The 12,033-nt window shown below is 40.4% G+C and overlaps 1 protein-coding gene across 1 annotated transcript in view; it reads right to left on the bottom strand.

Annotated features, from left to right (window-relative positions):
• Positions 1-10,828, bottom strand: part of slc17a6b (solute carrier family 17 member 6b) — an 11,700-nt gene extending 872 nt beyond the window's left edge. Inside the window, exons 1-12 of the mRNA XM_087794526.1 lie at positions 10,221-10,828; positions 9,220-9,475; positions 8,859-8,977; positions 7,224-7,338; positions 5,588-5,675; positions 5,425-5,511; positions 5,210-5,352; positions 4,992-5,141; positions 3,966-4,098; positions 3,524-3,634; positions 1,787-1,914; positions 1-1,706 (exon numbers count right to left, since the gene is read on the bottom strand). The exon at positions 1-1,706 is cut by the window's left edge and continues 872 nt beyond it. Coding sequence (XP_087650652.1) covers positions 1,383-1,706; positions 1,787-1,914; positions 3,524-3,634; positions 3,966-4,098; positions 4,992-5,141; positions 5,210-5,352; positions 5,425-5,511; positions 5,588-5,675; positions 7,224-7,338; positions 8,859-8,977; positions 9,220-9,475; positions 10,221-10,294 — 1,728 coding nt within the window. The 5' untranslated portion in view covers positions 10,295-10,828 and the 3' untranslated portion in view covers positions 1-1,382. The remainder of the gene's footprint in view (positions 1,707-1,786; positions 1,915-3,523; positions 3,635-3,965; positions 4,099-4,991; positions 5,142-5,209; positions 5,353-5,424; positions 5,512-5,587; positions 5,676-7,223; positions 7,339-8,858; positions 8,978-9,219; positions 9,476-10,220) is intronic.
• Between the last annotated feature and the right edge of the window lie 1,205 nt (positions 10,829-12,033).

Below are 12,033 nucleotides of genomic sequence, written 5' to 3'. Positions count from 1 at the left end.
AGTGAGGTGATGACACGTGACATTCACACGCATGTGACACATAAAAAACAAAGTTGGCCCCTTCAAATTGTGTTTACATGATGCGTTCCATTTGCAAAGTCTTTCAGATGTTGGTTCATTTGTTCACCACTAGGATGCGCTATGTTCCAACCTCTTCTGACTCAAGGAGCGAATACAACGCAGGACAAACAATTGCTTTGAGACCAGTTTATGTCGAGAAAATCTAAACTAGGATAAATATCTTTTAATTTACTCGTAAACCTGATTGAAAGTAGAACTATTATTACGTATTTTAATATCAATCTTTAAATAATGTTCTTATAAAAGTCATGTTGTAGTCAGATATGTGCTTTTGCTCTTCATTGCACACGCCCATTATTCTTCCTCACACCTGCGAGTCTCATAAATATTCGACATGTAAATATTCTGTTATATCATCAATAAAGACAGGGTTTCACAACACAGAGATACGTTCAGCCGTGAGCAGTCCTACATGTCAATCAAACGCTGAGAAGAACCGTGTGCTTGACTTCCTGCTCCGCCACGTTTACGTCTCACTTACGGTTTCAATCTACACTCCGAGGCGACAAAAGAAAGAAGATTCGAAAACTTGCCACGAGCGACGACGAACGATCTAAATCACCTGCGTCTGTGGAATACCGTCGTCGTGGAAACGAGAACTGTCGGATCAGTTCGTTCTGATTGACTCGAAAACTTGCCGGATGGAACCGAGATTATATTATATCTACCAGCCATATAGAGAATAATACATATACAGACTGCCAATTATTATTTTTACATCTCTACTCATTGAATGTATTATTTGAACATTTAATGGTCAAGTGTGTTCCAGCAATGATCCCTTTACAGAGGTTTATTGACGGTCAATCTTCAGGGCGTTAGAAACCTCCCCCTCATGGTCGACTCTGGACTAGTTTGGTGGATTTCTGAGTTGGATCCAGTTCTAGTTTTATAAGGCCCATGATCTTTCAATCAAAGACGCCGAGAGGAGGAAGATGAACTTAAAGAACCCTGGGTAACTTTAAAACGGTCATGTATTGAAAGTTAAATGTGCCTTAAAAAAAGACTCACTTGTCGCCCTTGAAAACACTTTACATTTATACCAAAAGGTTGAATATTTTCAAGAACTACAATTGAGTTCAATTTAAATGACAGTTTGGGTCAAATATGATTCATTTCCAAGAGAATGATCATCTTAGTGTTAGTGTGACAGGTGGTTCAAGCACTTATAAACCTTTCTAAAGGGATCTTCATATGCGGCGACAATACAATGATTGACAGCTGTCCTGCTGGTCTTTTTTTTTTTTTTTAATAACTACATTGATGGACATTCTTGGAGTATTTTAATTCTGCCGCCCGGTCTAAGAGTACCCGTCATCCTGGCCGTACCCCTGGGACTCCTCCTGCACGTACTGCTCCGTCTTCTCCCAGCCGGACGCCCAGCCGCCGTTGACCTGTGTGGTGGCGCCGTAGGACTTGGCGGCGGCGGCGCCGTAGCCCTGCGTGATGTCGCCGGTCTCCTCGGCCAGCTCGTCCTCGTCGATGAAGCCGCACTTCTCCTCGCTGGTGAGCTCCGGGTCGGCCCACGGCTGCTTCTCACCCGAGGCGAAGAGGCCGTAGAAGATCACGCCGCCGTAGTGGACCAGGGAGGCGATGAGGAACACGTACTGCCACTCCTCACGAGACTGAAGGACATGTTAGAAGCATCTTCAGTTGCATGATGAGGACAATATCTCCAGCTATAGGAGGGACATCGCTGATATACCTTGTTTTTGGTCATAGCACCGACTATTAGAGGACACACCATCCCAGACAGAGTTCCCACTCCGTTGGAGATTCCCATGAGGATGCTGGCGTAGCGAGGAGCGATGTCCAGATGATTGACGTTGAAACCTAATGGAGGAGATTGAAGATCAGATCATGGTGCGATACTTTTTTTTATTCTTTGTGAACTGATGCTGAGTCTAGTCCATGTGATAAAAGCTGCAGTTTTGCTCAATCAGAGACCATCTCGTTGGAGAAATAAACAGCGACTCCCCTCACAACCTCACCCCTCTCCCCCTCTCTGACTGAATGAGTAAGTGTCCTTGCATGCTGCCTGCCTGGCAAATCCCCCGAGACAGCTCGCACTGAATTATTAAACACTCCAGAAGAGAGAGAGAGAGAGAGAGAGAGAGAGAGAGAGAGAGAGAGAGAGAGAGAGAGAGAGAGAGAGAGAGAGAGAGAGAGAGAGAGAGAGAGAAAGCTCGACAACATCAGGGAAGAATCCCATCTTGCACACAGTCACGGAGCTCAACATCCTTTGTTATGAAGCTCAGCCGTGAAAAGATAAGAGATCTTATAGTGTTGCTCTCTACCCTGCACTTGAATGACAGCCATCAAAATATATGGTCCTACACACTTATATAGCATTTATGGTTTGATATTTGATCTATATAGATCTGTCATTAACAAGGTGCTAAATACAGCTTTTGATGAAAATACCGATAAAACACAATTATTACCAATAACTAAACGCTTCGAGTACAATATAACATTTGTCTGGTGTTTTTTAAGGTATAATTACCAAACTGTATTTTACACAATGTAGTTTAATAATCATCATTTAACAACATAAAATAATATATTGATGGACGTGTCTCTAAATGTTTTCATGGTGCTTAAAGGCAAAACTGTCCTCCTATGAGGATACAGGGTCTATGGTATTTAAATAACTTCCGTTAATCGATAACTGGTATAAACACAGTGAGTACAATTTATATATACCGCATAAACAGAGTTAATAAAAAAGAAACTACTAAAATGTCTACAATTTCTAATAAAACAATCGATTTCATCAGTGTTTATTACAACTTGTATTTATATAAGTGTTATTACTATTGATATTGCACTACTTTTACCAACACCAATAGTCTACTTAATTTCTACTATAATTAGTACTGCCGCTTATACTAATACTAATAGTGCTGCTATTATATGCTAAGAAAACTATCAAATGGATCTTCTGTTTCAGGTAGCTGTTTTTAAGTGTATTATTCCTTTTTAGTTCAACTGTAAACACAACTAGGTTAAGTTATTTGTTCTTTGTCTTTACTTTACTTTCTTTCCATTGCTTTGAGTGTTAAAAAAAACATATTTATATGTGAATATTGTTATTTGTTTGAGGGTTTACTATCAAATAATGTTATAAAATGTGTAAAATATCTATTTTTCAACCTGATAGCCCCCAACAATAGTCACAGTATACAATGTGGCTCTTTGGTAAATTGAATTGCCCATCTATGACTTAGATTGATCCTCATTGAAAATGTCATTTTGTGTTGTGTTACATTCTTAATTTAGTGGTAAGAGTTAAAAATAATTAAGTGTGTGAACTAGCTAATTCTTTTAGAGTTACCTTAACTCTAATCGGCATAAAACCTTTCACAGATTCAGAATTATTTGACAGGGATTGGTTTTGTTCTCTATGTTTTTATCAGTCACAAGTTAGACTCATATTTACCAGATATAGCAAATCCACTGAAGCCCACAGCCAGCACCAGGAAGGAGATGGCCACCCCTTTGCTGTGAGAGTATCCTACCACCAGCAGCAGCGTGGCCTCCATGCCAAACCCTGCAGAGAGAGAGACAGCAGGTCAGAACTACACACACACACACACACACACACACACACACAGATACACACACAGATACACACAAAGCCCACTGGCAGTTGGCAACGGTGCGAATTGAATTAAACAAAAAAAGTGGCTGCACCCAATTATATAAGTGACGGACAACCAAGATCGATGCGGAATCAGCGAGTAGAAAATATTGAACCGATGGATGATCAACGGAATCGCACCATCTGCTCATCGGGCGGACAGAAAGCAGGGACGACGTGCAGCTCACACCCCGGGTGAGAGCAGAGCGAGGTGTGAAGAATGACATTTCAGACTTCTCACCTCCACAGTTCATGATTTTCCTGACCGTGGTCGTTGACAGGATGTTGTGGCTGCGCAGGTAGTCGGCCAGCTGGCCACCGATGGGGACGATGATGGTCATCACCAGATGAGGCAGAGCCGACAGAAGGCCAACCTACGAAGACAATGTCAAATTGATCATTTTTTACCAACATCTTTCCTATTAAAACCAGTGCTTCTCTTTGTATTAGACCAGTACTTGGGGATTTTGATTTTGTAAAGGGACCCCATTGTATTCTTTAAATATTTTGAGGGGCCGTCAACATAAAGAAAAAGGGACAAAGAGAGATAACCTTGAGATGAAAAGAACATTTCTTAGGATAATGTTACTAATAAAGACTATATGATAAATATCGTATGAAGCTTTTGTTAATTAATTGATTTACAAAGCATAGATCAAAAATGTAGGTAATATTTTCTATCTATTTTTAGGGCAACATGAATAAAAATAAATACTTTAAAGGTGATTTTGTATACTAATTAATTTCTTAAAAAGATATATAGTGTTAATCTCCCAGCACGAGGGCCGCATTAGGAAAGGCAATGAGTTTTATATGGCCCCCAGGTCTGTTTTAGACTAATGATCTAGTATAGTGGTTTAGAAAGTGGGGGCCACTCCCAGCACAAGGGGGGCATCAGAAAATTGGAGGGAAGGGAAGAATGAAATTGAAATATAGTATGATATTAGATATTTTACGATCATACCTAACCAGAACAGCTGTGACTATATGTAATATTCTATACATCTCAATGTGCATCATTAGCAAATAGCTTGTAGCTACAGTATCCAGAAGGTATAAAGAACAGGTTACTGAATAAATGGACCAACAAATCTAAAATAAAAAAAAAAGAGGCAGCATACATCAAATATGGGTTCATAGCGGTACAAAAAAATAGCTACGATTGCCCGAGAATGCGTGACAAATAATGTTATTTCTGGCGTTTCCCTGGCATGGAGTAGTTTGGTCTGATCTAGTGCACAAGTGTTGCTCAGAGAGGACAACACACCTTGCTGATCTCAAAGCCAAAGACTTCTTCAAAGTATGCGGGCTGACTGATGAGCAGCAGGTAGAAGGTCCAGCTCCTGCAGAAGTTGGCGACAATGATTGCATAGACCGGCATCGAAGTGAAGAACTTCCTCCAGGGCGTCTTGAATTTCTGTTGGAGTTTGACAGCGGATGATTACGATGTCAAAGACTTTGTTGGATGTCTATGCGTTTAAGTACATCTGCTGGACCCATGAGACTGGCGCTCTCTCCGATGCTCTCCTCGATGTAGCAGCGTTCTTCGTCCGTGATGGAGGGATGTTCTGCTGGGCTCTCATAAGAAACGAAGATCCAAAACATGTACCAAATGATTCCAACGCAACCTGCACACAAACCATATCAACGAGTTAAGACTCTATAGTGTGTCCATAAACTAAAGTATGTGTCAATCCTACCATAGACGTAGAAGACAGAGGACCAGCCTGAATACTGCACCAGGATTCCAGCCATAGGCATCGCAATAACAGCACCTGCGTAAGAGCCTTGAAGACGACAGGGACACACTTCAGGAGGAGCTGTGAGAATCATCACGTCTCAAAGTCTGGTGAATATATTTACCGCAGAAGGAGAGGGTGGCCAGACGACTCCTCTCCAGAGGAGGAGCCCACTTGCTCCAGATGCCATGACACGCCGGATAAGTGACACCCTGAACACAACAAAGAATGTTTTAATGCTGATAGAGGACAGCATTTCAAATGCAGCGGTGAAATGTTATTTTGTCCGGAAGAACCTAACATCTGACAACAAATTTAGTATTCAGAGCGAGTGAGACAACCTGATGAGTATTTCATGAAGCGAAGCAGAACCACATTAATTCAATGTTCATTACTAGTGATTTAAATACAACACAGAGAGGGCTGAGTGGATTTGTCTTTGTGACCCTTAATTATTCAAATTTCAATATTTATCCAAGTACATTCATATTGGGAGAAATGTGGCGTTACATGGTACAATATAATTATGTATAGTGTGCTTGCTTGTGAAAAACTGCAGCATTATGTAGTATTGTTGTGATTTGGCAAGAATCTGGCGACACGATACATGGGCAACAATAGACCGTGATATATGGTGATACTGTAGTAACAAGTATATATTTGTAGAGAACTTAACACACAGGTTTTACTGAATGCACGGCTCTTGACAAAGTCTTTACTACTTCTTTTTTTTTTTTTAAACCAAAATATTTCCAGCTTTAAAAGCTGCTGAAGTCCACTGTATCCTCTTGTCCTCAGTAATCGCCGTGATCTCATAGGATTTCACTGTTCGTTTGGCTGCAGTAGAAGTTGCAGAGTAGAAGTTGAGGTCAAATGCAAAAATTAACATAAGCAATAAATATTTGCAATTATGTTAATTGTATAAAAATAATGTCATTTTACACACACTTTATTGATATATAAACATTAAAATAACTATGATAAATAATGTAATATTATTAGAAAGACAAAAAAATACTTATCGACACGTTATTGTGAAAAGAATATCAACACGTTTACATGTTTATTTTGGGAATAAACTTAATTGAAACTAGTGTCTTAACGACTCAGAAGTCGCAGGTATATGTCACTTCAAAACAAAACAGCTATAAGACAGTAATAATCAATATAACATAAATTATAAGTTGTTTTTTCTTGTCTGTTAATTATTTAGTGTATGTTGACATGTGTATTGAAAAGCATTACTTAAAAATATCACTTGACTTAAATTATTGTAACATGTCTTGATGAATCAGATATTTGTATAATATAAATAACATCATGATATGATAAATTATTGTAACTTGATTATGTTTATGGTCATTTCTCTCTCAAACAATGATTCCCATGATAACTGGGAGGTGAAGGGACATGAATTATGGATTTTTGCTTCAGGAAGTGCTGCATCAATCTGGTCAAGATCTGGTCCTGCTCACGCTAGACACTCTGGGATCAGGTTTCCCTACAATCACAACACATAGACGTTCTCTGGCTCATCACAATTTCCCCTCTCATCCGTCTGCACCGGCACTTTGTTGTCGTGCGCCAGCTGGAATATCCCACCAACCCTCTGCGAGCAGGATCAATGCAGGCGGGATCAAATTCCCTCTGGCTGAACATTCTGTGCTTTGTTTCCGTTGTAAAATTGAAGGGGGACCCAGTGATATGAGCAACAAATGATAGTCCTGTTGTAGTCAAAGCAAAGACTGGGCTTCTCTTACCTCCACCAGACCCTGTAATATCCGGACGAATATCACACAGCCGTAGTGGACCCGAGCCGCTGACGGGATGAACATGTTGAATATTGAGGTCAGTATAATGGCAGCACCGAAGACCCTGAGAACCAAGAAGGGAAATCTTAAAACAACATGTGGCCAAATGAAATCATATTTTATTAAACATATGTACAGTTAAACTAAAGCATCAGCTGTTCTGAGCCTCTGCAGTGATGGAGTAGTGCTGTAATGCCCCTGACAAAGGGGGGAAACATATTTTAGGCTCCAATACTCCATCATTGAGTCACAGCAGGGCCTCGGGGGGTTGAAGGTATTACTGCTGCTGAGGCAGACTAGCAGTGGTTGGTTATTGCACAGGGAATATGCCATAAATATTTAATTAAAGCTCGCAGCTGAGGAACAAACACAACCCACAATCTTATTTGGGCCGTTTTCTGGATTGATAGATCAAACCCTAATCGGCTTCAGAGTCGGTGAAAGCCCATATTAAAGACCACATATACAACCAAAGGTTAAGGCAGTTCTTTTACTGAAGAATCAATACTTAATAATGATTGATAATATATTCGTATTATTATAAACTGAATGGGCTGAAACCAGTTTAAATTAAATAACGTTCTTAAATTTAAATCCATGCTTTGGTTTTTGGATTTAAACAGATTATATTTCTCTACCAGTCTTTAATGATTTGTCGGTACTAGCTGTATTAACAAAACAACTAACAATTGTTAGGTTATACAGCTTCAATTTAATAATACTGACGGTGAGACAATATTATAAATAATTGAAATAATAAAGAGATTGAGACACATTTATCGTAAAATGAGTGGATTTGAAAATGCACAAGTCAGAAAAAAAAAACTTTTTAACGAAGGTTATGACTATTGAAAATTAAACATGGCGACCTTACAGTTAGCAGATAGCTAATGTAGCCTAGCATCCTGCTAATATTTGTCACTTTACTCACAAAATCATGAAACAAAACACACATGCTTTTTTAAATATATCGCATCGAGGAAACCCTGGATCCGATATTTTAATCGAATACAAACCGCTTTTGGCTAAAATGTAGCTCAAATTCAACACAGCTACTGGAATTATTCTTGTGTATTTACCGGCATATACCGGAAGTCGTGTCTCTGCATGATTTATCTTTTTTTCTGAATCGACGCATCCGTGTGTGAAGTGAAGCTCTGGCTCTATGACACGGTCTGGCCCCCGAGGCCCCGCGGAGCGCCGGATTACTCCCGCCCTCCCCCTGGGAGCTCATTAACAGGTGGCAGAGAGCCCTGAGCCCGGGCCCGCTGCCCGGACCCCCGGGGGGCCACCAGCCACCCAGACTACACCGCGCTTGTCTGGGGATTTTAATGTCAAGCGTTTTTGATTATACAAACCAAAATAAAAAAAAAGAATAATAATAATAAGTGAAGAGTTTTTGTCGTATATTTAATATCCGTTTATTACACATTTAGATACATGTAACATAAAAATCTATAACAAGAATGTTTGTTAAAAAAAAAAATCGATGAATAAAATTAACATGCTGTGTGTGTGTGTGTGTGTGTGCGCGTGTGTGTTTGTGTGGTGAGGGGGTGATGGGGGTGGTGGGGGTCTTCCTACCTGTTCGCAGCCAGTCTGGAGGATATATATCCACCAGGGATTTGTGTCACTATGTAACCCCAGAAAAACGAACCGTGGATCATCCCCACCGTCTCCGGATCCCAATTGAATTTAGCTTTCTGAGAAAAAAACAACAGATTATTAAATAGAATAAAAGGTTCTTACAACTGGTGTGAAGAGGATAATATTTAAGAGTTAATAACACATTATTGTTGTTTAATTCAAGTGTTTATGTTAAAAGACCAGGCCCGCTATAAATGAGGCCTTTATGTGTTTAATTCGTTTTTTATTTTTGAACTAATGTATGGATTCATGACGTTTATTCTGCAGGTTCGTGTTTCGGGGGGTGGGGTTCCCGCACCTCCTTGATGATAATCTTGCCGTTCACGTGGATGGTGCTGTTGTTGACCATGCCCACGATGGCCACGCCCAAGTTACACCGGATCCCGAACGAGATGCAGAAGCCCAGCCCGCTCATGATGGCGATCATGTACCGGCGGGGCAGACCGAAGCAGTTGCAGTCGCAGAGAGGGGGCTTCTTCTCAGGGGCCTCCCGGGGCCGCCCGTCCTCCGTCAGCTCGATCACCTCCCCGCTCTTCTGTTTCTTCTCCATCACCCTGAAAACACCCACAGCGTCATCTTCAGGGTTTTATTATGAGAAATGAACATTTTCTGCAGGAAAGAAAAATGCATTTATACTGTTTATTTATTTAATTTAAACTCGTTCCGTTATCTGGGCCTGTTTCATCTCTTAGGATTAAACACACTATTGTGAAAGTATAAAAATAAATCTGTGTTGAAGGGAAATATGAATTTGTTCATGTACCGCATTGCAGCATCACTTTTATTCTCTCATTAGCATTCACCCCAAGACTCTCGTCCGTGGGCATCCCTCAAAGTCTTCCCCCCTTTTTTTCCACCCACGCAGAAAACTCCCCTCGCCAAATATTACAACCTCACCCACGACACGCTCGCACAGATCAATCCTAGTACAGAACGCATGTTTCTTAAATTATTTATTTTTCAAATGAAAACGGTCGATTTATCGAATAAATTAAAAAAAGAAATCTCGTGCATCAATGACGCAAAAAAAAAAACGTAGACGTCACATTTGTGTTGGCTATTAATAATAAATAAGTGTGTGCGTGAATGTGCGTGTGCAGGAGTTTTCAAGGTGAGTCCACGCAAAAAAAAAAGTGAATGGACGCACAGGCCGCGGATCGTGCACGCGCTTTCATCCAGAGGCATCCACGCCCCTCCCAAAGTCAACACGCACGCACGCGATTACATTATAGGTTTTTTTTTTCGATCTCTTAGATATTTTTTAAAAAGGTTATAATAAACACTGAAGTGTGCGCTCACCTGTGCATGTGGCCGAGGGTTTTCCCCGCCATTTCCTTCACTCCCGCCACCGCTCTCGTCTTCACAGACTCCATGTTCAGCTCAGATGTTCAGGCCTGTCGAGTGTCTCTGTCTATAAAATATATATAATATATATATATATATATTTACTGCCTACTCGCCATCTTACTCTGCCAGGATAAACGACGGGGCAGCTGCAGGAAACGAGAGAAAAGGCGAGTGGAGTCCAGGTGACAGGTGGATGTCCCGGGGTTGATCCTAAACGTCACGACAGCAAAAAGAATTAAAAAAATGATTCTATAGTTTAAAAGATGGTCGCGGGTTCATCCGTCCAGCATCGTCGGGTCTGCTGCCTGCCGAGCGGCAGCCGAACCCACTTCCATCACTGCCGAAAGAAAAGAAGAAAAAAAAAAAAGTCAGGCTCGCTCGTTCTCCGGGAGGAAGAAGGTTATTAAAAAAAAAGGATTTATAAAGTCAGAAGTTTGAGGAGAGACGAGCGCGTTTGGCGGCGAGTGCTGTCGAGTCAAAGAGGGAGCGAGGCTCGGTGTCTCCTGTGGTGCGTTCAGGTTCATCTGACGTGTTCAGCACCGAGGTCAGCGCCAGCATCCGCAGACCTGCCTCTGCATCTGGACAGATGCGGATCTCACCCCGAAACCAACCACACCACCAGACTCAGTTTTATTCCTCAACTTTTTATTTTATGTATCAAATACATTTATTTAAAAAAAAAAAGATAAATTCGCATTGTTTTGCGATCACACAACTCTGTCGACTTCAGACTTTATTTTTCATCCTTAAACGTCATCGTCGTTTTTTAATTTCGACCTTAAATAGCAGAGAAATGAAAATAAAAACAAGTATTATGAGAGGATGTGGACGCTGCGCCTCCCGAGGGCGGTGCTATGGAAACCAAACGAGTAGACTTCCCTCCATCATGCTCCTCTCCCCGACACAAGAATCCATCAATAATTTATGCGTATTCTCATCTCCTTGACAACCACATTCTCCACCTGAATCATCGGCTCACTTTTGGACATTCCTGAATATTTCACGAGGCCTTCACGATGCGGCAGAAACGGAAATGGAATTCCAAGGTGGACACTCGATCATTAGAATGATAAAAACGAAGGAATATGTATATCTTTTTAAATGCTACTGTTTTAATGCGTACAGCATTGATTTAAAGAATATTCATGATGCAGGGCCTTTTTTATTGAGAACTAAATTATTTGTTAGGGTGTCTTCGTCATTTGTGGTTGTTTTTCGCCACCTGGCGGTTGAAGACGTTAAAACATGCACTCGTTGAGTTGAATGGTGAGATTAAACCTTTTCTTGAGATCAAAAATACTTAGATATATATTATAAGAAGACTAATTCTACTTATGGTATGTTGATTTAAATTATACCGTATGAAGTTATGTTGTCCGTGAATATATAAGTAAATTAGAAACTCGACGATCTTTTCTTTAGCAGACCGCCACCTAGGGATAATGAAAAGTACTTCAGGTAAATACTTTCCCAAATGGATTAACATTTTTAATGTTCTAAAATTATTTAGAAACGTTTCCGGTTATTTTCCCAAATGGCTGCGATAAGCAATTTAAAAAGAAGCTTGTTTTCAATTCCATTCAATTCAATTTTATTTCACATCATAACAAAGTTATCTCAAGACACTTCACAGTTGAAGTAAGACTATAGTTGATTAAGGAAAAACAGATCCCAGCAATTCAACAATTTTGTGTTCTAAGAGTTTGATACGTATCTTGTGTTTCTCTTAAGATGTTTCATCAAATACTTGCACAACTTCCTCATC

This window comes from Callionymus lyra, chromosome 6, assembly GCF_982586985.1.
Source record: "Callionymus lyra chromosome 6, fCalLyr1.hap1.1, whole genome shotgun sequence".
Classification (NCBI taxonomy): Eukaryota; Metazoa; Chordata; class Actinopteri; order Syngnathiformes; family Callionymidae; genus Callionymus; species Callionymus lyra.
Note: the sequence above shows the minus strand (reverse complement) of the source record. Positions and strands in the feature narration are given on the sequence as shown.